This window comes from Eleginops maclovinus, chromosome 19, assembly GCF_036324505.1.
Source record: "Eleginops maclovinus isolate JMC-PN-2008 ecotype Puerto Natales chromosome 19, JC_Emac_rtc_rv5, whole genome shotgun sequence".
Lineage (NCBI taxonomy): Eukaryota > Metazoa > Chordata > Actinopteri > Perciformes > Eleginopidae > Eleginops > Eleginops maclovinus.
The window spans coordinates 9,795,882-9,822,056 of record NC_086367.1 but is presented as its reverse complement, the minus strand read 5'-3'; the positions used below and the strand labels follow the sequence as shown (position 1 = coordinate 9,822,056).

Genomic DNA, 26,175 nt, shown 5'->3' with positions numbered 1-26,175 from the left:
ATGGAACGTAGCTGTTACATCACAGCGGAAAAGACGACGCCCCTTTATCACAGAGTCTGTGCTGCGGAATCAGCTGATGATAACTGTCAAAACCTTTGTGAGTGAAACAATTTAATTCCTGGAAAAGTTTGAGTTTTTGTATTTATTAATATTCACTAAAAACGTTCATGTTCAAGTATTCACAAATACATTTAGAAAGGGTCCATTATGTCCCATATATATGTTTGCCTACGATAGAGACAGCAAAATATCCCAAATAGAATTGATAGGACTTTTGCTATAGAATGATAAAATAGTTAGAATAATGTTTGCTACAGATACTATATATAAGTTAAACACAATTAATTATCTTTCTTTGTTGCATGTTTTTATTTGCCTACATAGTACACTTTCAAAACAAATGTATTTAAAATGGTGTTCAGTACAAATCCTTTACAGAAAATAATGAAATAATTTACATGAAAACAAGTATATTGTTTTATTATGTGTCCTTATAAAACATTATTAAAAAACTCCTTACAGTATATGTGAGACACCCACTCAAAGCAAGAAACAGTTAGTAGCAGCACTTTCTGATTATAGTATGTTAACTAAATGTCTATACACATTGTAAAAACGGACAACATGATTCAATTGCAGATATGGATATGAGACAGATAAGTACAAAATGCTTTACAAAATATAGACATGGCTTATTTAATTACCAAAAAGCCTCTGTGCCCTGTAATGTCTAGTTGAGATGTACAGTATAGGAAAATCAGAGCTTTATTTCAGTGGGTAAAGTTGTAATCCCTCTAAAGCACCATAGTAAGATATGTTTGAGTATTTTGGTGGTTCATCAGGCTTTTCCTCCATTTTGTAAAGTATTGCTATTCACAGTGGATTTTTTTACTTCTATCCTCATAGACTGATTGTCAGTTCGTGACTCCATCTTCACCCCACCCGAGATCCCCAGGGATCCCAGGACAGCCTTCCCTGTCTTCAGGCTCTTGGACATTGGGATGCGGGTCAGCCCTGTGCGAGATGGCTGGGCATCATGCCCAGTCTGTTGACAATAGAGAGAGAGTACAGTTTCTCAGGGAGGAGAATAAAGATAGGGGAGCACTTGAGGGGAACATTTGAGAAAGAAATTTGAAGAGAGGCAAAACCCATTATAGGAAAAAGAAATTCTGAATGACTAAACAGTGTAACCGATCATATTGTATATGCTAGAAGAACTGTGTGAATCAAAAGTGTAAATATTTATTCATTCTTTTACTTCAATCCCAGTGGGTGAGCACTTGTCCATGCTAGGTTTCAGGGTGTTGGTACTGCTGAACGGCTGCTTTTTGTCAGCCCGAGGGCACTGAGCCTGGTTGTTTGTGAATGTAAACACTGTGTAATGACTATAAATTACAGAATGACTGTAGCAGAGTGGCAAGATGCCACATCATTAGTTCTGCTTTTCTGAGGCCTGCCCATGGGGCCATTTCTGTCACGCTATCTGATCCACAGAGAGCATATTACAAGGTCCACTGAAACACCAACAGTGTTATTTCAACTCTTATTTAGGAAGCTGTTAGTAAAGAGATGTACCCTAGAGAGCATCACGTGTAATATAGATCATAAAACCAAGACCTAATGTCTGTGGAATTAAAGTTACAAAAGAAAATCGTTACCTCTGCTAAATACATCTTTCTTACTTTTTTATGCTGAATGTTAATCTAGAGCAAGCAGCCAGTTAGCTTGGATCTGCATGAAGACTGGAAACAGATTTGAACAAGTAGTCTGGCTCTGTCCAAAAGGTATCACAACCTCTTAAGCTACATGCATAATCCCATCTTTCCTTTAATCGCTACAAAAACCGGGGGATAAATGAAAATTTGATATATTGCAGGGGTTGTAGTCCAGGTAGCCCGGCACAGACCACACTGTAAAACAGCTTTACACTTCATTTTTGTAAGGATCCATAAAGGCATATCAGAATTTTCAGATGTGCATCAGAGTCAGAGTCAAAGATTTTTCAACATATCAACTTTTTTATACCAAACCTTCTTTGTTACCAAATACTTCCAATGAACTTTTAGTTGTCCAGAGTAAATTGCTGCTGAGCAGGTATCCATCTTATTAAAGCTATTTTTTTAGGATAACATATCAATTCATTATTTGGACGAAGGCAACCTTTAATCAAAACTTACCGTGCTTTGTGTGGGTCTAGATGTAGTGGATGTAACAGGGGAAATTGTGATAGTGCTCATCACTTTGCTCTGGGTACTTCTTGTAGTGGTGGTGATTTGGCGGGGGGAGCGTAAAACTGTCCCAGTTGATAGGGTCATTTCCTTACTCTCCGGCCTGACTACCATCTTTGGCGTCATGTTGTTTCCTAGATGAATGTGGATCTTGTTGTCTTCAGTAGTGGTTATAATGCTAGTATTGGTCTGCCCCTTCCTTATAGGCATTGGAACCATCTGCTTCTCGGGGGTTACCTTGAACACCGCTCGGCCCATTGTCATCTCCTGCGGCTCTGGGGAGGCAGACACTTCAGGCACAATGGCAGTGCTCACTGTCATAATAGAGACAGGGGACAAGGGCCTTCCTGAGGCCGATGGGACTCGGCTGCTTTCTGGAGACTTGGCTCTAGATATCGTTGTGATACTGACTGGAGACTTGGCTCTTTCTGGGCCTGTTAAGGACTTTCTCTTGTTTGTTGGAGCAGAGTATGTGGGAATGATTGTAATTCTGGATTTAGGTTGAGATGGGTTGGGGCTTAGGGGAGCTGAGCTAGAGAAAGCATCTTCAGCGGGGCTTCTGATCTCAAGAGTGGCAATGTTGTTTTGGTGGTCTGGAGTTACGCGGATGTGTAAAGGCTGCCCTTGCTTCAGTTCAGAAGTCAGACGATCTCCGTTAATGTGAAAATGTTTTCCCAAGTTGGTCTCCTGAGGAGTGTGTTCTTTTTTCCTCATCCAGGGAATCCAAGATTTCTTTACACTCATGTCACTGCCAGATGAAGGGCAACGCTCAACACCGCTTTTTTCTGCTGGCTTCTTAAGGCACTTCTGTCTAAAGTTGTTCATGATGTGATTCTCTTCTTGAACAGACTTTCTGATAAATACAGCTGGTGTATCCTCCTCAGTTGGCCCAGTTGACAATGCCTCTGTCTGTACTGCAGTGGATGTCACAGCAACGTCCACCATTCTCCTCCCATTTAAACTGGGCCTTAGTGCTCGACTGTGACGCTTCGCTATCTCCAATTCTTTGGTCAGATGGAAAACTTCGGTGCCCATGTTCTTGGCTCTCTCTTCCTCTTCTAAAAACCTCTGCTGCAGGACAGAGTAATCCACTTGGAGCTGAGAAAGTTGGTCTTCCTTGTGCATTAGTTCATGGATCTTCTCCTTGAGGGCTACAACGTCTGCCTGAAGTTCCCTGGTGTTTGCCTCCTCTCTTTTGCATCGTTGTCGGAGGTCTACTTCCTGGCTTTCCTCCTCTCCTTTCTCGATTGCTTTGTTTCGTGCTATCTGACCCCTCATTTCCTCCACCTGTTGGGACAGAATGTTGGCCTTGTCTTGTTCAGTCAAGAATCTTTTTTCCAACATGTCGTACTGATCCTCTGTCTTGATCAGATCTCCCTCTACTACTTCTAGTTGTTTGAGACGATTTTTTAAGCGTTCAATTTCAAATGTCAGCTCTTTAACTTTGTTGTCTTCCATTTTGACAGTTTCAGACAGTTTTCCCGGTTCACATTTTACTGAGTTCTTCACAGATAGCTTTTCTGCTTGCTCTAAGCTATCCAACCTTGTTTTCATATGACTGACTTTGGAACTGAGATCCTGAGTTTGATCAATTTCATAAGCTAGTCTAGTGCTAACCTCTCCTTTTTCTTTAGTAAGAGTCTCTACTTTGGTCTCCATATCTGCTTTCAATTTCAAGAGCTTTTTGCTTTCCTCTATCAATTTCTCAGTGATTTCCATTACCTTGCCCTGCTCAATTTTGACCATCTTACTCAAATCTTCCTTTTTCTTGTCGTCTGATTTTGTCCTTTCCATCAGGTTCTTTCGCTCTTCCATCAAAGCAACAGTCAATGATTTCAGCTTACTCAAGTCATCCTTAAGGCTCAGCTCAGACTTTTCTAACTTTAGCTCAGAAGACTCTACCTCTTTCATGCGTATCCTGAGAGCTACAACTTCCTCTGAGAGCTCTTTGGTGAGTCCTTTCTCGGTCTCTAGAGCAGTGTGTAACTCTGAACATTCAGCCTTGCTTATGCTGGAGGCACCCTCAAGTTTCTCTAACTCCATCATCCTTTTCTGGAGCTTCTCTACTTCTAGCCTGAGGTCTTTGCTCTTACTATTTTCCTCCTGTAGCCTCTTTCTGAGCTCTTTACACAGTTTTTCAGTCTTTGTAATCTCCTCATCTTTTCCTTCCATCTCCCGCACCCGTTTCCGCAAGTTCTCCAGCTCAGTAATCAAGTTAGAGTTGCCACACTCCCCTTTGCCGATCTTCTCCCTTAGCTCCTGCAGCGCCTCTTCAGATTTCACCAAGACCTTGTTTGTTTCCTCTAGCTCCTCCACTTTAAGGGTAAGCCCTAAAAGTTTGGCATTGAGTTGTCGGTTTTGGATCTCCTGAGTGGCCAGCTTGGCACTTGTCTCCTCATGCTGTTGGGTGAGCTTGGCAGATTTCTCTTTAAGCTCAGCCTCCAAGCTTAGCACCCTGTGGCCATCCTCCTTAGCACGCTCCTTGGCTTCACTCAATGCCTGCTCCCGCTGTTGGTGTTGCTGGCTGAGTTCCTGAGCTCGTTGGCTCTGTTGGTCCATTTGCTCCAGGTGCTGCTGGCGCTCATTGACCAACATCAGGGCAAAGGACTTGAGCTTGACTAGCTCCTCTCGCACCTTAGCCAGGCGTTTAGAGTGCTCCTTCTCCTTTCTTACCTGGTAGGACTTTTCGTTCTCAAGCAACCTCTTAAGTCTAAAACGTGAAGGGAAAAAGAAAACAAGACATTAGTGTCAGGATCTTATTTTAAATTCAGTAAGTAGATCACAGAAAATATACCATTTTACTAAAAACTGAGTTGATATAGCTGATCATTATACACAGTGTACGGTGCAATAAAATAAAGATAATACATGATATTGTAGAACAAGCAAACAGGTTAAAAGGGAAAGCTCGCACAGATTAACCTCACAACTCTAAAACACTCTTGCTATTCCCTGCTGTTGGAATAGAGACTATAAAACACAAACTGCTAGGAAAAGTTTAACTAATACCCTCTCACCAAGTGGTCCTCTTTTCTCTCAGCTTCTTTCTATGCTGCTCATGCCTATTCTCATTTCTGGCTCCAACCAAATTCATGCAAAACAGATTGAATGCAAAGCTGGCTCGTCTCCTTTTACACTGGGACATACAGTATTCATCCTGAACATTTTTGCATTGCAAAAGTAACCAAATTATAAAGGCGCCAGCACAAGTAAGAAGATTGTGCATCCACAACTTAAACAACCTACAAATGCTCAAAATGCACTGTTTTGGTCAAGTCATAAGACCTCAGAAAGAAGCTCTATTTAAAACTTACCCACTTTGGATGCTCTACAGTCAACACATAAACATGTCTGCCAATATATAAACTCCAATGAGAACACATAAGAAGTAGCAGGAGCTTCCTTTTTCACAGATCCTCCACCAACACTTTTCAGACATGTTCTGAAGATAATAAAAGGTGAATAGTGGAGCAGTGCAGACCTCTAGTGAATGATGTCACCTCATCCATATAAGGCAGTAGTGTGTGTATGTGTGTGCTGCTTTGGATACTGTGAAGGGGGCAGGACCATTGCCAAGGGGGAGTGTTTTGCAAAAACGTCCCCAAACCTCAATTTATTTATTAAACATGGCATGTTCAAAGCAAAATTAAAATATAGGCAGATCATTTGTGACTAATATATTACAAATAAACTGAAAATATTAAAAATGTTCTTAAAAAATCAAGTTTAGTGCAAGTTTGTTGGAAATTAAATCATGTTTTCCTTTTCCAATGTGCAGAGGATATTGCCTCTGCAGACGGGATGCTATAATCTTCCTGATGTTGGAGACAGAAGAGATCGCTCCTATAGTTTCACTCGAGGGGAAACTGGACTTGAACTGTGTTCCTCGCATGGTCTACATGTAATGAGAAAAGCAGATATGGCTGAGTTGGATGTCTCCCATGAGGTGAAGAAGATCTGGGAGAATACGCATCTTTGACAATAGCTTTATGAAGTTCTATGCCCTGACATGGAACTGTATAGATGAAGTTCATCTTAATTAATCTTACTTCCTAATTGCCAAGTGGGATCAGTTGGTCTGCTCACTGTACAGTTGAGACTTCCAGATCTCATATTGCAGCTTTTAATTTGCTTAAACAGTCAGATATCACTGTCACCTTGAAATCGGCACTCTAAAATAACCTGCAATGCAAAAGTCAAAGTCATCATGTCTGTGGTATTAAACCTAGTTACTCTGTTTCCAAGTATGGAAAATGTGGCTTTTAAATCAAATATTTTAAGTGCATTGTGGGTTTAAGAAAGTTGTATGAATGAGCGTTTTCAACTAAAAACATATATGTTGAACAAATACACAGGTGCAATCCATAAGACGACGTCCATGAGAAAACTTTTTTCTTTAAACATGAAACAACATCTCATCCCATATTTCCCGGGGGAATTTGCTCAGAGGCACTGCAGCCCCTCTGTGTCAGGAGACTAAAGCAGATATGAATTGCCAAAAATCTGTCAAAACACTGTTGTACACTAATGACATCTGATGACAGAGAAAAACAAGCATTGATCAAGAGCACCTGTGGTAGTGTACAGGTCATAAGACTTATGTGCTGTTGAAAGACCGAAATCAGAAGCAAAGTGGCCATCAATTACTTAAAAACAACCATAGGTCTGCAAATGTGTACACGGTCTTCTGACAAATGGTGGAACAATGTCACATTTTTTCTCTGAAGGCAAAAGGTTCAAAAATGACACAACAGCAATCATTTGAGTTTTCAATTTCAGGTCTACATTAACATTTTTTGTGCTTTACTTCACATAGGAGTTGTTTCTTTCATTAATCATTGCGCATATGGCCATGCCACTTAAATATTTCAGTTCTTGACATGTAAATAACTGTGTTGTCTGAGAGGGTGTTAATGACTGATTGCTACCAGTAAGGAAGTGCTCTTCCTGCCACATCCTCTGCATTCCTGCAGTTGTTTGGCACAAGACCTTTACATTTTCTTTGTTCACTCTCACCGAGACGGTGGGAGGAGATCCCATTGATAAAGACAAGATGCTGACACGCTTCTATCCCATCTGACAGAGTGAATGTCAAAACAGATACCTGACAGGCGGATATTCACATCTTACTTAGTAGGTGTTGGCACTAATATGTTTGTGCAAAGAAAGGGTCATGTTTTGGAACGTTTTAGATAGGAGAATCTGAGCTCTGCAGGATCTGTCAGCTCAAGACCATAGAAAAGCAGAGCTCATCCCCTTTGAGGTGACAGAGGCTGACTTGTGCATGAGCCAAGGAACCTGGTGGAAACTCCCTGGCATAAGAAGGAGGTTGTTGCATGCAACCCAAGGATCAAATGGAAGTTAAGTGGAAGTTCACTTCTGTACCATGTGCTGTACTTGTGCTGTGCTGCTTTTTATTAGCTACGCTAGCAGCTTTGCTCTACATGGTAACCTGTCCGTTGATTGGTCCAGCACAATGCACAAGGAAGGCAGCTGGATTGACGTTTTTTTTAAAGACATACCTGCTCAGCATCAGCAGGATAGCATTGCCATTGGGATGTTGGCAGAGCTTATAGTATGGCTGTTGATCACTCTTCTTTGTAAGTTGCACATGTGATATAAACTCTTGAGCAATTGTGTTGAAACGATTAAACACAGGGTCTGGATAACCTATTTTCAGCAGGTGTGCACATTGAGTCACAATCAAGAACTTGAAAATTCTTCATATATGTTTTTAATCATGACTTCACCTCTTCCCCTGCCTTTTTAAAAACCAGCCGAAGGAGTAGCTATACCCTACTGTCTGCTGCCCATAGCCATCTTTTCAGTGTGATGGCAGCTGAGCTGTCAGGACTGTGATTTAGCCTTTATGGTCTGTTTCCTTTGTCCTGCAGTAAAAGCTCAAAGAAGAGGTAGTGAGTACCTCCGACGTTTGAAGTTTTGATAGTTTAAGAAATACAGCATACTGTGTATAGTCTGCTCTACAGATGACTTACTATAGATATACCTTATAGCATGGATGCTATCTTGTGCGCTGTTCTTTGCACATGCTATCAGTCCTGTTGGCACACTAATATATGCATAGAAACCTAATTAAAAATGACGTATAAAATTACGAATATGTACCATACAATTGAAGCAACATTATGTAATAATTGTGCTTTACAATATCAGCTTTAAAATAATTTTTGATACCACTGACTTGCTATAGGGTATAGCCTATATTATGTTTTGCCTGTCCCACTCATCGCCCTGAACAACACTGAGGTGATTTTAGTGAAACGGGATCATATTTTATGGGGTAAATGTTTTTTTCTAGTTTTCCTCTGATTTCATTCATCTTCTCTAAATCGACTCTTGGTGATTTTAAGAGTTTCCTTAAGGACCAAAAGCTTTAGTCTACACATGCTAAAATAAGGCTAACTGCTGCTAATGTCAGCTGGAGTCTTAGTTAGATATGCTGCTCGGACTGTAACAAAAGCACAATAAACGACTAGAAAAAGGAGGTTTTTCAAGCCTGGGGCTTAGGGGGGAAGCTAAGGTAAAGAGGCACTGGTGTGGTGCCAAATGTGGTCCAGTAATATGATCTGTTGCACTAGCCTTTTTGGCTGTGTTAGAAAATCTTCCAACCAGCTAGTTTTTGACCATTTATTAGTGATCTTGATAATCACTTGTCAAATGTTAAAGCTAGCTAGATTTAGAACAGGGGTTTATTTATAGGTCTCCTACTACTGAATACTGAATCTTACATTCAGATGCTCCAATGCATCCCCATCTCTCAAAGTAATTGTGTGAACATGGACAGAGATGTGTTGTGGGAATTGCACTAATCAAATCCTTTCATCTGTCACTTTTTTAATTACTAGGGCCTCCTCTCTCATACACATTCAGTGCACATCTACACCCACACTCGTTTGATCTATGTGGGGCCCCCACACACACGTGATTTAACCATCCCCTCTCAGATGTTGAAGTGTGTGTACGTCCCTCTTTCTCTCTGCCCACCAAACTTCTCATCTCTTGTCTTCTCTTGACCAACGAGCCAGGTCGTAACCCCGGCAATGACTTGATTTCACAGATGATGTCATGGGAGATTTGCCCCTGTCAAAGCCCTCTATTCCTTCACTTGTTTTTCCTCCTGTTACTCCACCCAGCGGCCCTGTCTCCTCCCCTCTCTACCCATGACCTCCCTCTTTCCCACAGCGAAGAGCCTGACCTCTTCCCCTCCTCCCCCTTCTCTTCCTCACACTTCGTACCTCTCCCAGCCAGACAAAGGTATGCAAGGTTATCACTTTAGTAACCAACTAGCCCCCTCTTCCCTCTCTGGTTATTCACTTGGCAGATGAGGCAATCCTTCACACATTCTCCGATGTCAATGCATTCCTTTGCTGCGCTTCCTGACTGGATTCTCTCACCTCTTGACTTTATATGTTCCACTGGTTTTATAAGCCATGTCGGCTTTATAACTCGTGTTCTCTCTCGCTCGCCACTTTTTCCACCCTAAATGTTTTTCTTTCACCAATAATCCCTCTTAATTATTTTCAAACATTTTGCCAATTGAAATCTCCATGAATAATAATGCTTGATATAGGATAGCAATTACCAATATTAACCTCTTTGTAGTTTATGAGTATGTTTGGTTTGATTTGTTGATGCAATGTCATGCCCTAGCTCTGTCATTACTCTCCACTTCCTCACCTTTCTCTTTCCTGCTCCAGAAGATTTGTGAAGTCGTCGCTCTTGTTCATGTAGTCTACATGTTTTCTTTTCTCTGTGTCCAGCTCATGGACAGTGTGGCGGTGGGACTTCTCAGCTAGAAGCAACTGACCCAGCATCCTCCTGTACGTCTCCTTGTGCTTCTCCTGCAGACGATCCAGCTGAGGAAGAGCAAAGAAACACAATAACACACAGGGCAATGACCATATGATGCATAAATGGTGAATTCATTTTTTATTGCTACATACCAAAAACCTCCTGAAAGGTGTTCAGTAATGTCGGACTGAAATGATTTTCATTATGAAACCACCGTAACTGGCAGTAGCTAACCTACCTCAACCATAGGCTTTTGGTAGACGCTGTCATCGTGCAACTCAGTGCCAGTGGTGGAGCTGTCCCTGTGCAGGGCATGAAGGGCCGAACCAGGGGCCGCAGATCCATAACGTGATGCAAGGTCCTCAGGGACATACTGTTTGGACTTTAGCATGCTGATAACATCTTCTCTGGCCTGTAATTACAAAGCAGTTTAAAGATAAACAAAGGATTCAACATTTCAGTCAATTTTCTATGGCATGTTACACTACCATTTTTAACCACAAGATAGAGCTATTGTGCATTAAATTGCAGTCACACTCAATCCAATGAAGCCTGTTTCTTTTCTTTTAAACTGACCCTGTGTTCATCCATAGTACATGTCCCAGACATGTTTTCTATCTGAAAGAGAAAATCCGACCAACCTGAACCTCTCCTTCCATGATCCCCATCAGTTTGAGCAGACCCTCTTTGGACAGGTCCATGATGTCTTTTTTATTTTCTCCCGCTTCAGGGGAATCAAACAGTAGCTTGTCTTTGTCAGAGATCACTTCGACCTCTAAATGATCATCACTGTCATGTTGCTGGACTTTTGCCTTCAGGCTCTTCACAGGCAGACCCACTTCCTGTTCTTGACTGATTTCATGGTCACCCTGTGGAACCCCAAGCACCCCATTGGTTGGGCTTTCCATGCCGCTGCTTTTGGACCTCATTTTCTACCTGTACCAAGAAAAAAAGACATTACATTTTTAGAGCAAATAGTACCATTCTTGTTTTGGTGTTTTGTGACACGATATGTTACTTTCAATTTGATACTTTTAATGTTTTGTTAAACCTAGTTTCTGGAATTATAGTTTCAATTGACAAACACAAACCTACTGTGCACATACACTGTACACTCGATACAACTGGAGCACATTCCTAATCCTAAATAAATACCTACAAATTACCCAGCTGTGTGTGTGTGTGTGTGTGTGTGTGTGTGTGTGTGTGTGTGTGTGTGTGTGTGTGTGTGTGTGTGTGTGTGTGTGTGTGTGTGTGTGTGTGTGTGTGTGTGTGTGTGTGTGTGTGTGTGTGTGTGTGTGTGTGTGTGTGTGTGTGCATGCATGCATGCGTTCCTGTCACGTCCTGTTCTCTTACAAGGCTTGTGTATCTCATGCTGAGTGTTGATGTTTGGGGACTCCTGGGTGCCTTTTCTGCTGACATAAGAAGTCTGAGTCGAACACTTTATCCAGACCCTGATAGTAAATCCTTTGATGACAGGCAACAGTTTATTTTACCACATGAATCATTTATAACGACACAAGCCATGTTGAGGGTGGCCTGTAGCATGCTTGATTGCTTAAACATACAGTGAACTCGGAAAATAACATTGAGAAGTTAGTGTATATGTTTTGTTTGCTCCTACAGTGTGCTTCAGTGTTTCCCAACATCTTTTCTGCGATGTATCCCACAGCTTTCTCAAGTTATTTTTTACTTCCATCAAGGAGGTTATGATTTCGGTTTGTTTAGATGGTTTTGTCTGTTTGTTATCAGTATTACGGAAAACTTTAAAATAGTAGTGGCCTGGTTTTCATTAAACTAGGTGGAATATTTTAGCATAGGCCAACTAAGAACTTATTTAAATTTAGGAGCTTCTCAAAATCACATGACGACTACACAACCAAATAGTTTTCACTTTTGTTAAACGTGAGATATTGGAAGTTGTGGGAGATCTGAGTTAAAATGTTTTTAATTTGAAAACTTGGGTTTAACAGTGAATGTTTTTTTAAGTATTACATATATTAACGAGGATATTGATAAACTATTTTTATACAATTGATATATTTGCTTTGGTCAAGCTTCCATTCGTATTACAACCACTAAGCTTTAACGTATTTTAGCTGTTTACTTGCTACTTTTAGCCAGCAATTCAAACATGTATTACTTTTGGCTAGCTATTTTAACCATTTATCCAGGATTAAAAGCGAACTACTTCAAATGATAATGAACCGGTCTTAGTTTTAGGTAACTATTTTAATCATTCAACCACAACCATTTTAGCTGATCCTCTGTGGCTTTAACCATTCCTAACAGACTATAAACATTTTTTAGCTCACTATTTCAATTTTGTTTTTTATTACCTTTAGGAAATAATAGTAATCTGTTTAGCTACCTTATGGTAACGGCTTGTCCAGCAGACTTCTATTAGCAAACTGTTTTAAAAGTGTGTCCAGCACTTTTACCTAAAATGTTTTTTTTAAAATGTAAGGATGCACTGTAGGTCATCAGGATGGAAGTCTATAATGTAAGCCTTATAAATGTGTCTAAGGTTATTTGTGTGTGTACGTGCATGGGTGTGTCTTAGCTCTTTAAAAACGGCCTTTGTGCATTTTGATTTCAAATATGACATCAACAGCTTTTTAATTACTACCAGATTACACCCCCGGCCCCAAAAATCCCCACCATCAAACCCTGGTGATGTCATAGCACTCTGACCTCTGAATCATGCATTGAGACATCCTGAGCTAGTTTGCAAAAATCACATAAATTCAACAGATTGGATACATGGTTTAGCATAGACCTATAACAGTGAATGCACAGCTTAGTACAACACATGGACACAACTGCACAGATAAAACACTGATGACCATTTAAATGAGTCCAGCTTGAAGAACAGAATGTGACAAAAGTGAATGTGTATTTTAGACTTAATATGTGCCATGTCATGAGGTCTGAAAGTGATTCTATCAAAGGTTTTGGTTCACATCAAGAAAAACATTTAACTCCTGTAATTGTTGGAGAAGTTAAGCCTGCAGTGACTTCTAATGATGCTTGAAACCAATCTCTTCTGTTTCCAGGAAAGGAGACCCAAGCACATAAAAAGTATGAGTGGATCTCTACGTTTAAACCATCACGTTAAGAACTCTCCTTATCTGAGTTCTTGGAGTTCACTAAGTTCACATTGGCTCCTATGAGAGCTGGTTCTTAACCAGAGATTAATTTCAGTGCCTTCTTTCCTGTCCATAACTATTCATTTCAACTATGGGATCACGATCATGGAGCCAAATGTCCCACAGTGTTCATTCCACCATAGAAACAATGTTAAGAGCGTTATGATCAGAGGAAAGATCAGTGGTTGAGGACATTAGCAATGGCTCCACTGGTCCTTGGGGGTGATGAAACATAGAAACATATGCTATACTATAAATTACTCGGGTAGAAGTACCGATGACAAAATGGCTGACACAAAATGGTTAGGCATAGAAGGTTTATTTTTAATTTCTGGACTGATGCCATGAGAATCTGGAAACTCTAATGGACCCGCTCGCCTTGATTTGTGGTGCACCATGACTACAGGGGGTCTGTGTGAGTTAGGATGTACTCACAAAACGTTCCTGGTGTTTAGATCTTAATTCAGGTAGAGTTTTGAAAATAGCCTTGTCCGAGCAAGAAGAGTCGCCTGTGTGCATGTATATGTCTGTGGACAGACTTTTCGACTGTCTCACCGTTGCAACCAAGAGTCCTTTGCCCCCCCCCCCCCCCCAACTTATTTAACGCTCTCTTTGTACATCTGTCGTTGATCCCATCCCAAGACGGCCTTTAGTTCACTCTTCAACATATTTTGTATTGCACATTCTAATTATCACCACTCTTAATGTTAAATATTTCTTTGCAGTTTATTAAAAAGGAATCAATTTTACAATTTGATTCAAATTGTAAACATCTCTTCGACTGTAGGAGATAGTAATGATCACAACAATTTCATAGGCCTTCTCATGACTTCTTCGTCCAAGTCTGTTTGTCATAAAAGCCTATTATGCCAGATAATGTATTTGTCGTTTGATTCACCTTGACCTGTCACTGCCGTCTTGATTGTAGAGAATTCTCCAGAGAAACGAATGGGAATTCCAAAGGCACGTGGCCCTGCATTCCAGTCTGACATTCGCAGTTGCGTTCAGGGAAAATAGTGTAGAGCTCGCCCACAATAAGCTTTTACTCAGAGTTTCGCGCCAACCGCCACAATGCTCACACACATTCATAGCATCTAAATCATCAACACAATGTTACTGATAGCCCGAAATCCAATTCGAAAGTACCGTCTTATATGAAATGGTGGCCTAATACCCATCGAGGCCCCAGTCAAGGCCTGAACCTAAATTTAAAGCTGGATCCCAAATCTATCCTATAGTTTTGGCAAGTCCAGCTGTCACATCTATGAGTATTTATAGGCCCAAACAGAACACATGCCTCCATTCCAAAGCTATAGCTATATAACGTTGTCAGTGGTCAGCAAGTTTATGAATACCTCTGACTCTTGTCTTTTGTCTGCTATTCCATTTACTCCAAGCATGTCATAAACATGATCACAAGTGCAATTTAATTTCAACAACACATATGGAGTTGACCTATTTGTTGATTAATCAATCAATAGAAGACCAATCAACAACAGTTTTGAGAATCAATTAAACGTAAGAAATTGTTGTTTATTGAAGTGAAAATAGCCATGATTCACTGGTTTCTGGTTTTGATTGGTTAGTCAACAAAATTGTAGTTTTGGGTTTTCATAGCTTTTCATGGGCATTTATTGTTTCACATATTTTTTAACACAAGTTATCATTTTGTTCATAAAAACTAGATTAACAAATAACATACTGTGTTTTCTCCTCAAGTGGCATTTGTCAAAAATGAAATGGGTGTATGTTCCAGTATTAATGCTGTTGAATACTAGCAAGGACATTAGCAAGATTAGCAGAAATGCAAAGTGATACCATGATGGGGTCTATTAGCCTTAGTCCAAGCCCTACAGCAGTAACATATATATCATGTCATTACGATTATCTGTGACATAAACATAGGAAGAAAAATTGGGGAAGGGCAGAGGTGACGCTTGGTGATAAAAGTCTTACATGAATCCAAATGACTTTGCCAGAGATGTGGGATTAGGACAGCAGTTGCGTATAATGCAAAAACATGCTAAAGAAAAAAAGAGTTCAGTGAGTTTAATACATTCACACCTCAAACCAAATGTGACTAAATAAGGAGTGGGAACTGTTCTTTGCATGCGAGCATTTGGCAACTTGTTTTGTCAGAGGACACTGATGAAATGCAGCACGATCGAGAAGCTCTTCCGTCCTGACAAGAAAAACACACCAACTCGCCAAGATAGAGGGAATTTCAATCAAAACTGTAGCTGTGGATGAAATGCAAAGCTACAGGTCAATCCATCTCATATTGAAAGTTTTGTAAGTGCCTAGTTCACTGCAAGGATACAAAGCTGCAGCCTGTTCTTGGATTTTGATTGACAGCGCATTCCAGCCTAGGAGGCCAGTGACGTCTTACCAGATATTACATAAAAGCCATGTTCTAGAAAATAAAGATGCTTTAGGCAGAGAAGAATGCAACACTTTTTCTATTCAGATAGTTCAGCAATTGAGACATTGAACCATTTCCTTAAGATTCTTCTTTACAGAAGCATTTTGCCTGTGGTATGAAATTGAACTGTCAAACAACCTTTATGGACAAAACTCAGCAAATGACAGCTTGTCTTGTACGGATGGCTTCTATTAATACCTCATAGGGACAGTAACTCTGAAGTTGGCACGTCATACTGGAACAAAATGTCAGCATAGGTTGTGGGTTTCATCTTGTAGTATTATCCTGATGTCACATTAACCTGATCCACTCACTGGAGCCTACTGTAAGTTCAACAGTTAAGGTTTCACTGATGAGCACACTGAGAGGAATGCAGGTATTCAAGATTGGATTTCTCACATTAAATGCTTAATATAATCAGCAAAGGTAGTTCACAGAATAACTCACTTATAAAATATAACATATGTAAAAATTGTGCAGTTGGTAGTTTGTTAAACCTCCAACATGATGAACTTTTATGATCTCATGTGTTAATTTGAGACATACGTTATGAACATTGATGCTGGTAGGAGACTTTGATGCATATTTTATCCACTGTTATCTAGAACATACTGATCCAAGAATATGGATAGCTGCAGCTGCTGGAATACTTGGCTCAGCTCCTTCTGTCTTAATAAATGTAATATACATGATGGGGGAAAAATAACACATGAATTATTTCCAGGAGTAAATGTCCTTAGCAACAGCAACCAAATTATCAAGCACCAGATTCTTCTAGACTGATGGCATGAGTGGGTATCAGCTTCAAGGAGTGTAGATCAAGGAAGAGTTCAAGTTCTGGCTGTTCTATGAATAGAGACAGCAAGACAACATATGGATGAAGCAGTCTCAGATATGATGTAATGTCATGGGGTTACTTATGTGTCTAAGGTCTCTTCGTGAGGCCTAGATCAGAATTCCATAGATTTACTTTTCTGTCTTGGCTATTCATCCCAGCACACATCAGTTTTTCTGCACTTTTTAAGGTCCTTTGTAAAAGAAATGGGGCTTGTTGGCATTCTAATGACATTTATTGCAACTTCTATAGAATACTGCCTAGTACAGTATTATACGGGTTACTGAACAGGGTCTAACAATATTTCTCAAAGTTATGCTGATGACACATCTTTATTAACTTGGATTTATAAATGTATTGCATTTATACAGCTATATATGCAGTCTTTGCAACCTTTTGAGGGCCTTTACAAACCGAGTCAGTATACCGGGCTACCATACAAGATGCCACCTGCTCATCAGGGATTAATGTTCACACACATTCACCACTTTGACCATTTCATCAATTGAGGGCAATATGGGGTCCAATACGACATCCAGCCATGTTGCTCGGGGATCGAGTTACCGACTCTCCGTTTAGTAGAAGACCAGGTGTTAAGGACCAACATAACATACTGTAGGAAGAGAGCTATGACTGGAAGTAAACTTGTCATGGTGTCATACAACTCCAATTAAATGATAAAGTCTAACGTTAAGTTTGTAGGGTAGTGTGTTTGTTATCCTGCGGTGCAATTTAGAGACCACGAGATTTAGCCCTATTTAGCTTGTTCAAGTCAGCTACTAAACACATCGCACTTGGAACAATTATTTAAAATGAGGCTAACCACACCATTCCAAGTCTTCACCACCACCCATCTAAGTTTTGTAGCAGAATTATGTATAGTTTTTTGTTACCATTGTGACTTTGCTCTTTGGACTATTGTCTAAAATGTTCATAGAGAACAATCAGCTATCATAAAAACAATAAAATGCTTTATTGCAGGTGAGTCAAGTAGAGAAAAAAGGACATTGTGTTACAGTATGCTGTCTCACTATCAGAGGTGTGAAATAACAGTATGATAATTGGTCTTCAGCTTTCAGGGACATTCAACCACAGGGCCAGTAATACTTTTTCAGTGTTTTAAGTAATATACACTGTTTTTTTACCCAGACAAGCTTTTTGGGTGGCCGCTTCATCACTCACCAGTTTGTTGAAAGAGTCATGATGATGTCACATCCCCCTCAAATCATGAATGGAAGACATGGGACTAGGGGACAGAGAGGGGGAATGTCTCTGAATTATGTAGAATGTTAAATGTCAACTACAGTAAGTAGTGCTATAAAAATAAGTGTTATTCTAACCTAACATTTTTCAACTCAGGATATTCCTACTGTGAACTTTATGAGTGTCTTAACTCCTTCGAATATTACCACATGTCAAGAGCTAATTAACAGCCATTCTGCAAGTATACTTTGCCCAGATATCATGTGATCTTGAGAAGATCTTAGGTTGCTATGGTGTTTAAATACTTATTTTTAAACCATGGGAACATGAGTTACAAGTACCACTGTTCTGTGAAATATCCAAATGTGTCTAAACTGCATTTTTGGAATTCAAGACCAGAGGCCCTTATATGATTGGAGCTGTGCATGTGTCAGTGACAGCTGTTGTTGAGGCCCACCAGACATCATGGGGAAGATACCCACTACTGGCAGCAAGGTGCCCCACCTCCCACTATATTTTGTTTATGTCCATGCACATAGACATATCCTTCAATGATATTGCCTGGAATGGGGTCACTGAGTTGATAATGTGCAGGAAACCGTAAAGGTGTCAGAGCATAAAGAGTGCAATGCTTTTGAAGCCTGTATAGGCGTATAAGTCATCCTCTTCAACATTTTGTTCTTGCCACTTATAATCTATGGTACAACTAAAATGTTTGCAATTTAGCTTCTTATTCCTCTTGTAAGAAGCCATTTTCAGGAGTGGTCAGCAAGTATTTGAGAACATGCTACAAATTCCAACTATGCTGTAAGTAAAGTTGTTAAACGTGTACCACTTTAGAAAATGTACCAGTAAAACAACAATATTATATTCATCGTGTATTTCGTCTATTTCCAGTGTGCCACTCAGTTGTACACTAGATATGCTAAATGATGCAACAAATAAAAAGGCCATGATTTTTACAATCACCACATTACAGTTAAACTGAGTATGTCCTTAACCTGTCAATCAAGGTCTTTATGGCACTCCACTGACATAGAGCTAAATAGTTATATTGTGAGGTAAGCTTGTGACACATTTAGTGCATCTCAAATCAATGCTGCTTTGGTGAACATCCAAACTTGGCCAGCTTGGTTTCAGTTGGAACAGGGACCACCATTATTGATTAACAGTAAGACTGATTAATTTACAAGCTGGGACCGATAACTGCGGAGTCAACATTCGCAAATCTGTCTTTCGCAAGGAGCCATTTGGCTGATTGAGCTTCAAAGACCTGAGCCAAGCTAGAGAGGATGAGCTTAGATGTAGTTGGAAGGAGCTCAACAATGTTAATGAGTAATATCTGGCCACTGGTCCTCTTTGTCTGGTGTCAGTGGTGATATCACTGACAGCACATAGGCCACATCAGCTGGAGAGGGTGGGAGGCAGGGAGGAGAGAGGAAGGGTGAGGTTTCCCAGAGCCCCTGGACACTGACAGACAGGATCTTTTGTCAGCAGCACTAGCCACACCTGTGTTAGATTCCCTTGCTGAGAACGAGATTCATTTACTATTTGGTATACTGAGGCAGGGTGATGTGTGCCTTGACAAATGGTCAAGAGGCTAGCAGGAGCCATGTGTCTGCCCCCGAAAGGCCGATGACTTCATGAAATGGAATTCATTTTGGCGTCATTAGAATCCATAAATAATAAGAATGTAAGATGTCATCCTGTTGCAGCTCACGAAGGCCTCAGATGCTTTGGGGGGGGGTTGTATTTGGTGGTGTATACAGTCGGTGCAATAGGTGTATGGAATTGGCGCTTCCTCAGAGAAGTTCAGTGAAAAATTTTACACCTATATTTTCTTTGCAGGTTATTCCAAAACACGAAAATCCAAATTAGATGGCTTACTTGTCTTTCTCGCACATTCTCAATATTGTCCCTGTTTGTCTGATAAAGTTGTGGGCTTCTGTTCCCACGTGCAAAGCACAAAGGTCCTCGAACTAAATGGTCTTATTCATAGAGAAATATGCAATGTAATTTATTGAGAAATGTTTGATTCATGACCCTCTCTCTTCTGTATGCGTTGTCACAATGCCAAATCTGTGTTGCCGTTCGCAGCACCAAGAGTAGTCCCTTGTCTTCTCTTGTACGGGTAATTAATACAACATGTCAAGATCCATATTATTTGAAAGTATAAAAGATGAGCTGAATTAAGTATGTGCTTCTGGGTAGCGTTGTTTCATTCATACAGTGCAGAACATTTCTAACAACAGTACAGGGGAAGCCAAATGGATTTCTATCAATGAGTGCTCTTTATTGGCTCTATAAAATGATGTCAGCCAGGCAGAAGCACCTGTATCTGAGATATTTCCTGTATTTCATTCAGAAAGCTGAAAGACTGATAACATCTTCTTTGCCAGAAGCATATGTCTGTCAAAGTGTTTTACCAACACAAGAGCAGGAAGAACAAGTACACCTTCATTAGGAGAGACTCAGGAGACTTACCTGCTGTTGGGTTGTCCCCAGGTTTAAGCAGTTGATAATCACACCAAGGGTAATCCTTGAGAAAAGGCAATGAAGCAGTAAAGTATCCAGTAATATCCTCTGGCTCGTGTGGTCCACTTGTGGTGTCCGCTTGTGCTGGCTACTGAGTTGTGCCAAGACCCATCACAAGCTCTGCTCTCTCCCTCGCCCTCTCTCTCTCTCTCTCTCTCTCTCTCTCTCTCTCTCTCTCTCTCTCTCTCTCTCTCTCTCTCTCTCTCTCTCTCTCTCTGTGTTCAGTTCCTCGGGTCAGAGAGGGAATGGTAGAGAGCAATAACTTTAACTTCCCTCTCTCTTACCCTCCCTCCTTCTTACCCTCCCACTATCCAGGACCGCTCTGCATAGCAGTCTAAAACACACCTCTCATTTTCCCTCCCTGCTATCCTTTCGAGAAGTCAGTTGAAGAGTGTGTGAGAATAAAAGCCAGAAAGGGGGTTGGGGGGTAGGCAGGCACTGTTCTGCTCCCTTTGGATTGTTGAAAAGGGTCGTTGCCCAGTGAAGAGAGAGGCAGAGGTGCAGTGATGTTCTTTGTCACAGGGCCAGATCGTGTCACTCATCCTTCATTGTGTCTCTCTACTCTTTTCGTCTAGAGGCACCAAGCCTAAAAGTAGTTCTATATTTAACTCGTCCACTGTTGCCAACACGGGCACTGTTAGCAGCTGAGGCTAGCTGAATGCTAGATGTTTTGGCTGGCCAGCTACAGAGTTAACTCTCCCTGCTGACCCTCAGTGACAGCTGAACGATGCCATTTTCTCATGCTGGGAAAGTCCAGTGACAACAACCACCCTTACCCCAACAGTGGTCCCAGGAACCACCAATTGCTGACTTATGAGGGCTGAGAGTGGCCAAACTCTCCAGGACTTTGGCAGTAAGACTGTCTCTTTGGCCCTGCTTGCAGAAAACAAGGCCAGTGAGCTAAATCTGATGTACAGTAATTGTGCTCTGCATCAATTGGAATAGTTCACTTTGCTGCCAAGGTACTGTTGGGTAAGGCCTGCAAAAAAGCAGTAGAGAGTAAACAAACCTAACTTTGGTTTTTTTTTTTAATGTGGTATAGTGTTTACCCAGTTGCAGTTTACTAAATTATACATCATGTGCAGAGGATCTTAATGGAAGCAGTGAAGTCCAAAAACTTGCTCACCAAGATATATATACATTAGGCCTATGTATCAACAATGTACAACCCCATACGCCTTCTTAATTACATTTAGAGGGAAACATATTTTATCGCAGGTTAGGGTTGAAGTTTTAAAAATTTGGATATTGTTGTAAAACGATAAAGCAAAACAAACAACAGCAAAAATACTTGAATATGTGTAAGCAACAAAATCACTCGGTTAGGTTTATTGTAGTGAATGTTGATCCCCTCATTCACCCCCACCTCCCACCAATGCAGACTTTCATGATCTTTTACTTTTTTAAATGTCTCTAAGCTTAGGGAAAAATTAGGGACCCAGTGACATAGTTTGTTTGTCTGCCAAGGTGAGCTTCCCTGGGCAATTCTTTGCAGCAATATTATTGGTTATTGGTGTTTTCTGATCATTTTTATATTTGACGGCTTTGACAGGGCAAAGTTATCAAACTAAAATTGTGACAGCCAAATCGTTTTGTTTCCAGCTTGATCCTGTTATCTGTTACTGGTTAATGTTTATCTTGTTTGTAATTCCTCCTAATCACTGACTGTCTATTACTTACCGCAACATAATTTGTTAGTTTGAACATTTTCGAGGAACCTTATTTAATCCTGAAAATACTTTAAGCATGAGGGGTCAATAAATTGGCCAACAGCATGCATTTTTCTTTCTCTTGAAGAGAAAGTTTTGTCTGGTCACCAGAGGGGAAAAGGAACATAAAGGCACTCTTATCTCTAGGTGGAAACCAAAGCAAACAAAAGACACGGCAGCTAACCAACAGATAAATCACTAGGGAATTATGTCACATGGACACATTCACTCCCTCTTTGTCTGTTCCTCTGTGTTGCAATGCAGATCTGACCCAAGAGTACTTTTGTTCGCATGTAGCCGTTAGTTGATGGCCGTCTGGGGCTGACGTAATGCTTTGTCCAATAAAATGAAAACATACTTCAGCAGACACAAATGCATAGACCAATGACAGAAGCACTCTTTGTCTTGTTGTTGAATCCCTCACATTCCTTTACTCTGCTAAGTGCCACTGGATACCTGGAGATGTAAGGTCACCTAAGAGTTCACCTGTTCTGGAGCAGCATCAAAGACATTTTTCCTCTTTGCTTCCCTGTATGTGAGAATCAGAATCATCAGAGCAAAGAAAAACTCACAGAAAAAAACAAAGCACATTTGTTTGACAGACGCCTTCCTCCCCACATATGAAGTCATCCCTCTCCATGTGGTCTTAAAGAAGAGGATTTATCCAAACTGAGGTCATGAGAAGTGTATTCTGATTGAATGCCATACTTCCCACACCCATAATGAAGTCATGTGTTGGGATCCAGTGAGGAGGAGGTTTGTTATGATTTCAATCTGTATGCCCACAGGACGGTGGTCTTGTCTGGGCCCATTGGGGCTGTGGTTGTTACTTATGAATCATGGCAAAAATGCAGCCTGGTTGCAACTGCCATTCCCACACTTATGATGGGATCAGAATAAATAGCACTCTGATTTTAATTAATTCAGTATGGGTGATAAAACGTTGCTGTGAGAATGTAGGCTTATCGTCCAGCTCCAAGGAAAATTCAGCATAAATCTTTGATGAAGGTTTTATCAAAGAAAACATAGGAATAGAAGACAATATGCGGTTGGACTAATTCATCTATAAGGGCTAATTCATCTATAATATAAACCAGTCCTGTCAATTGAGGATGTAATCCCTATCACCTTTGCCCTCTGTTTGCCTTTAAGAATACACATGCACACACCTCATTTTTAACACAGGTCCCTTAATGCTACCTTGTCAGCACATACTCCCCTGCAGCTAACAGGAGTTACTGAGGTCCCATTCAACAATGTTGTCCGTCGTCATAACACTCCTGCATTATCAGCAACTCTCTGGTCACATCTACTTAATCTGCTCAGACATCACCTCAGCTCTCCCGGGCTGTTTTCAGTTTTGGGCATGCTGACAGATGCTAATGAGCTGTCCATGCAGAGTGAGATTAAACCAGGCCGAGACAACGGGGAACATGTTGTTCCTGGTCTGAAGCCATGAGGCCACTAAAGAAAAAAAACTTTAGCAAAAGTCATAGAGCACCCCCACACCCTTAAAGAAGAAAAGGTCTGGGATGTGTAAACTGGAGAGACAAGACATAAGTAGGTCTTCATAGCAGTATACTGTATATGGCTACCAGTATGTCTTTGAAGAAACACAATGACAAATATGCTTATTTGCTTACTTGAAGAGAGTTAGATAAGAAGTTTCTCAGCACACAGAAATGAAGATAGAACAAACAGCAAGCTAGCTTAGCATGGCAAAGAGACCGGAAACAGGTGTTTCAGCTACCATGGCTGTTGCAAGGCAACAGGGGACTGCTCCTTTTTAAACAGAGAGTGTCATTTTTACACTTCAGCTTTTGGACTAATTAGCATAATTTGTTAAAGCATGAGCTTTAGCGTAGCTGTTTCTCCCTATAATCTTTCATCTAACTTTTGGCAAGAAAGCAAATGAACGAATTTCCCAAAATGTTGAACTGATGATTGTTGAAAAGGTGCATCAGCAGACCACCCTCAAATTTGCCACCAAAAGAGTGATGAATCACAGGATCTTATATTATGGTTTTGTTGGTCACAAAACACAACACACAGAGGAAACATATTTCCGTTTTTTTTTTTCTTTTCCACACCAACAAATATGAAATTACAATGTCAGAGTTGGACACATATAAAGCACAAGCTCCACCAAACATCACGTGTCTTGGAGTAAATCCGCCTAAAAACGGCATCTAATCTCAGTAGAGGACCACAAAAATTCCACAACACATGTCTTAAAGGAACAAAATGATTACCACAAGAATTCCAACGTTGAAGTATACCACAACCTCTTTTATGTGGTGCTGCACCATAGGATTTTTTGTTAAGGTTGACAGACAGGCACGTCTAATCAGGGTTTGGATTTTCCACTTAAAAAAACAGTAATAGTGTCCTGTCTAAAGTTATACATAATTTTGTATTTACAAAAATAATCAAAATGACATCATACCTTATGAAGAATTTTGGGATTCGTCCCTCAAATGCCAGATTCAATACATTTTCAATTAAATGCTGTCTCCCTCCCAGTGGTGTCAAGTAACTAAGTACATTTTCTCAAGTACTCAAGCTACCCTGCAGTATACAAAGTATTTAAACTATTTGCACCTTTACCAGCTTTGATAAACACTTTAATGCATCAATAATTATAATCAAATCGTATAATATACAGTATATTATTCTGAAAACCGGTCTGCATATTGAGTGCTTTTACTTTGGTGCTTTAAGTATATTTTGATCCTAATACTTTTGTGCTTTTACTTAAGTAAGATTTTGAATACAGGACTTTCACTTTTCACAGAGAATTCCTACTCATTGGTATTTTCTACTTTACTTAAGTACAAAAACTGAGTACTTCATCCAACACTGCTTCCTCCAAACTACTATTTCATTAGGACAAAGCAATTTGGTTTATTTAGCCACTTTTTAAATTATTGTATGTTTGGTGAAATACAAACAATATTGCCATAGAAATTCTTAAACCAAGTATTCTAAATAAACTGTTCATAATAGTTAATAGCTTACATCTGGTTTTAGTTTTAGGCAGTTTCCATTGTTGAACTTGTTACAGCATCAATAACACATTGACTGAAATACCAGAACATAATACTCATCTTTGAATTCTCATCATGACGGAAGTTGTTTTTGAACATACTGTAAGACCTCTCATCTCTTGTGGTTTCTGTGTTTATTGACGCTACCCGGTTCTTTTATATTGGCTTCGAAATTATATGCTCTTAAGTATTTCAGTCTTCTGTTTTTCTTCTGATGTTCCCCTTAAAGAGATGACTTACCTTCTCAGAAATGTTAATTACTTATGTTTCATTTCCTGTCTTTACTGATCACACACTATAGAGTTACATGGAGGCAGAGACTCTCGAACGCCCTCCTGTGTTGAGGTGGCAGTGTTGTTTCCAATGAAAATAAGCCTTTTTTTAATAACAGTTCCTTTGACAATATTACTATACACACTCATTTTATATTTTCCAAACTGTAATGAGTGCATTTATATGTGGAAAAGTCATTCAACATGCTAATGTTATAATGGTGATCCAATTTAAAGTTTGTCTTTTAGAGGCTTTCTTGTCTTTTTCAAAGGATATTGTCCTGTCTCCAAACATCTAGGGGTCATAGGTGTAATGTTTTCTGGAGCAGGCAATATTTCACCAAAACCAATGTATTTTGGATTCAATTCTTTAGTTGAATCTGTATATGTATGAGCAACAATAATGGATGTGTTGGCAATTAGAATCTTGGATCATTGTATCTCCCCAACAATGCTCATTAAATAAGTATTTTATATTATTGTATATGGACAGTATTGCAAATAAACTCACTGACTATTGAATTATATATCTATACAGAACAAACACAGAGATTTAAACAGTTTGTAAAACGATAAGTAAAGTATAAAGTAACAGTGGATAAAAAATGACTTGTTGGAATGATAATCAGAAAGGTACAGTATATAGTCTATAACATTTCTGCTGTGTTGCATCTTATAATTCTGATATCTATTCATGATTCTGCGGGCTACACCATCAGCCTGGAGTCATTGTTGCCTTTCAAACAAATTGAGCAAACTGTGAAAAAGGTGGCTTTGCAGGAAACTCTCCATAGTAGCAGACCGTCTTCAAGGCCTGAAGCTCTCTACCAAGGTCAGCCATATCAGGAGAGAGAGCTGACAATCATCTGCTAAAGCCTCGAGGAAGAGGATATATCTATCGCAAGCTTCAACACCCGTGACCCTGTGTGGGTCGTGAGTGGAGACGGGAGACCACAGAACCAC

General features: G+C 40.1%; 1 protein-coding gene across 1 annotated transcript; it reads right to left on the bottom strand.

Annotated features, from left to right (window-relative positions):
• Positions 1-65: 65 nt before the first annotated feature.
• On the bottom strand, positions 66-20,337 carry LOC134881405 (filamin-A-interacting protein 1-like). Its single transcript, XM_063908710.1, has 6 exons — positions 20,134-20,337; positions 10,682-10,976; positions 10,279-10,452; positions 9,927-10,105; positions 2,178-4,938; positions 66-1,045 (listed from the first exon to the last, which is right to left on the bottom strand). The coding sequence occupies exons 2-6, from the start codon at positions 10,967-10,969 to the stop codon at positions 839-841; spliced, it is 3,609 nt and encodes a 1,202-aa protein (XP_063764780.1). The 5' UTR covers positions 10,970-10,976; positions 20,134-20,337; the 3' UTR covers positions 66-838.
• Between the last annotated feature and the right edge of the window lie 5,838 nt (positions 20,338-26,175).

What these genes read in the sequence shown, in the direction of transcription:
- LOC134881405 (XM_063908710.1), bottom strand. Translation starts at nt 10,969, where the DNA reads ATGAGGTCCAAAAGCAGCGGCATGGAAAGCCCAACCAATGGGGTGCTT. An exon ending in TCATGGAAGGAGAGGTTCAG is followed by an intron (nt 10,453 to 10,681) that starts GTTGGTCGGATT and finishes TTGTAATTACAG; the next exon opens with GCCAGAGAAGATGTTATCAG. An exon ending in CTGGAGCAGGAAAGAGAAAG is followed by an intron (nt 4,939 to 9,926) that starts GTGAGGAAGTGG and finishes TTCACGTTTTAG; the next exon opens with ACTTAAGAGGTTGCTTGAGA.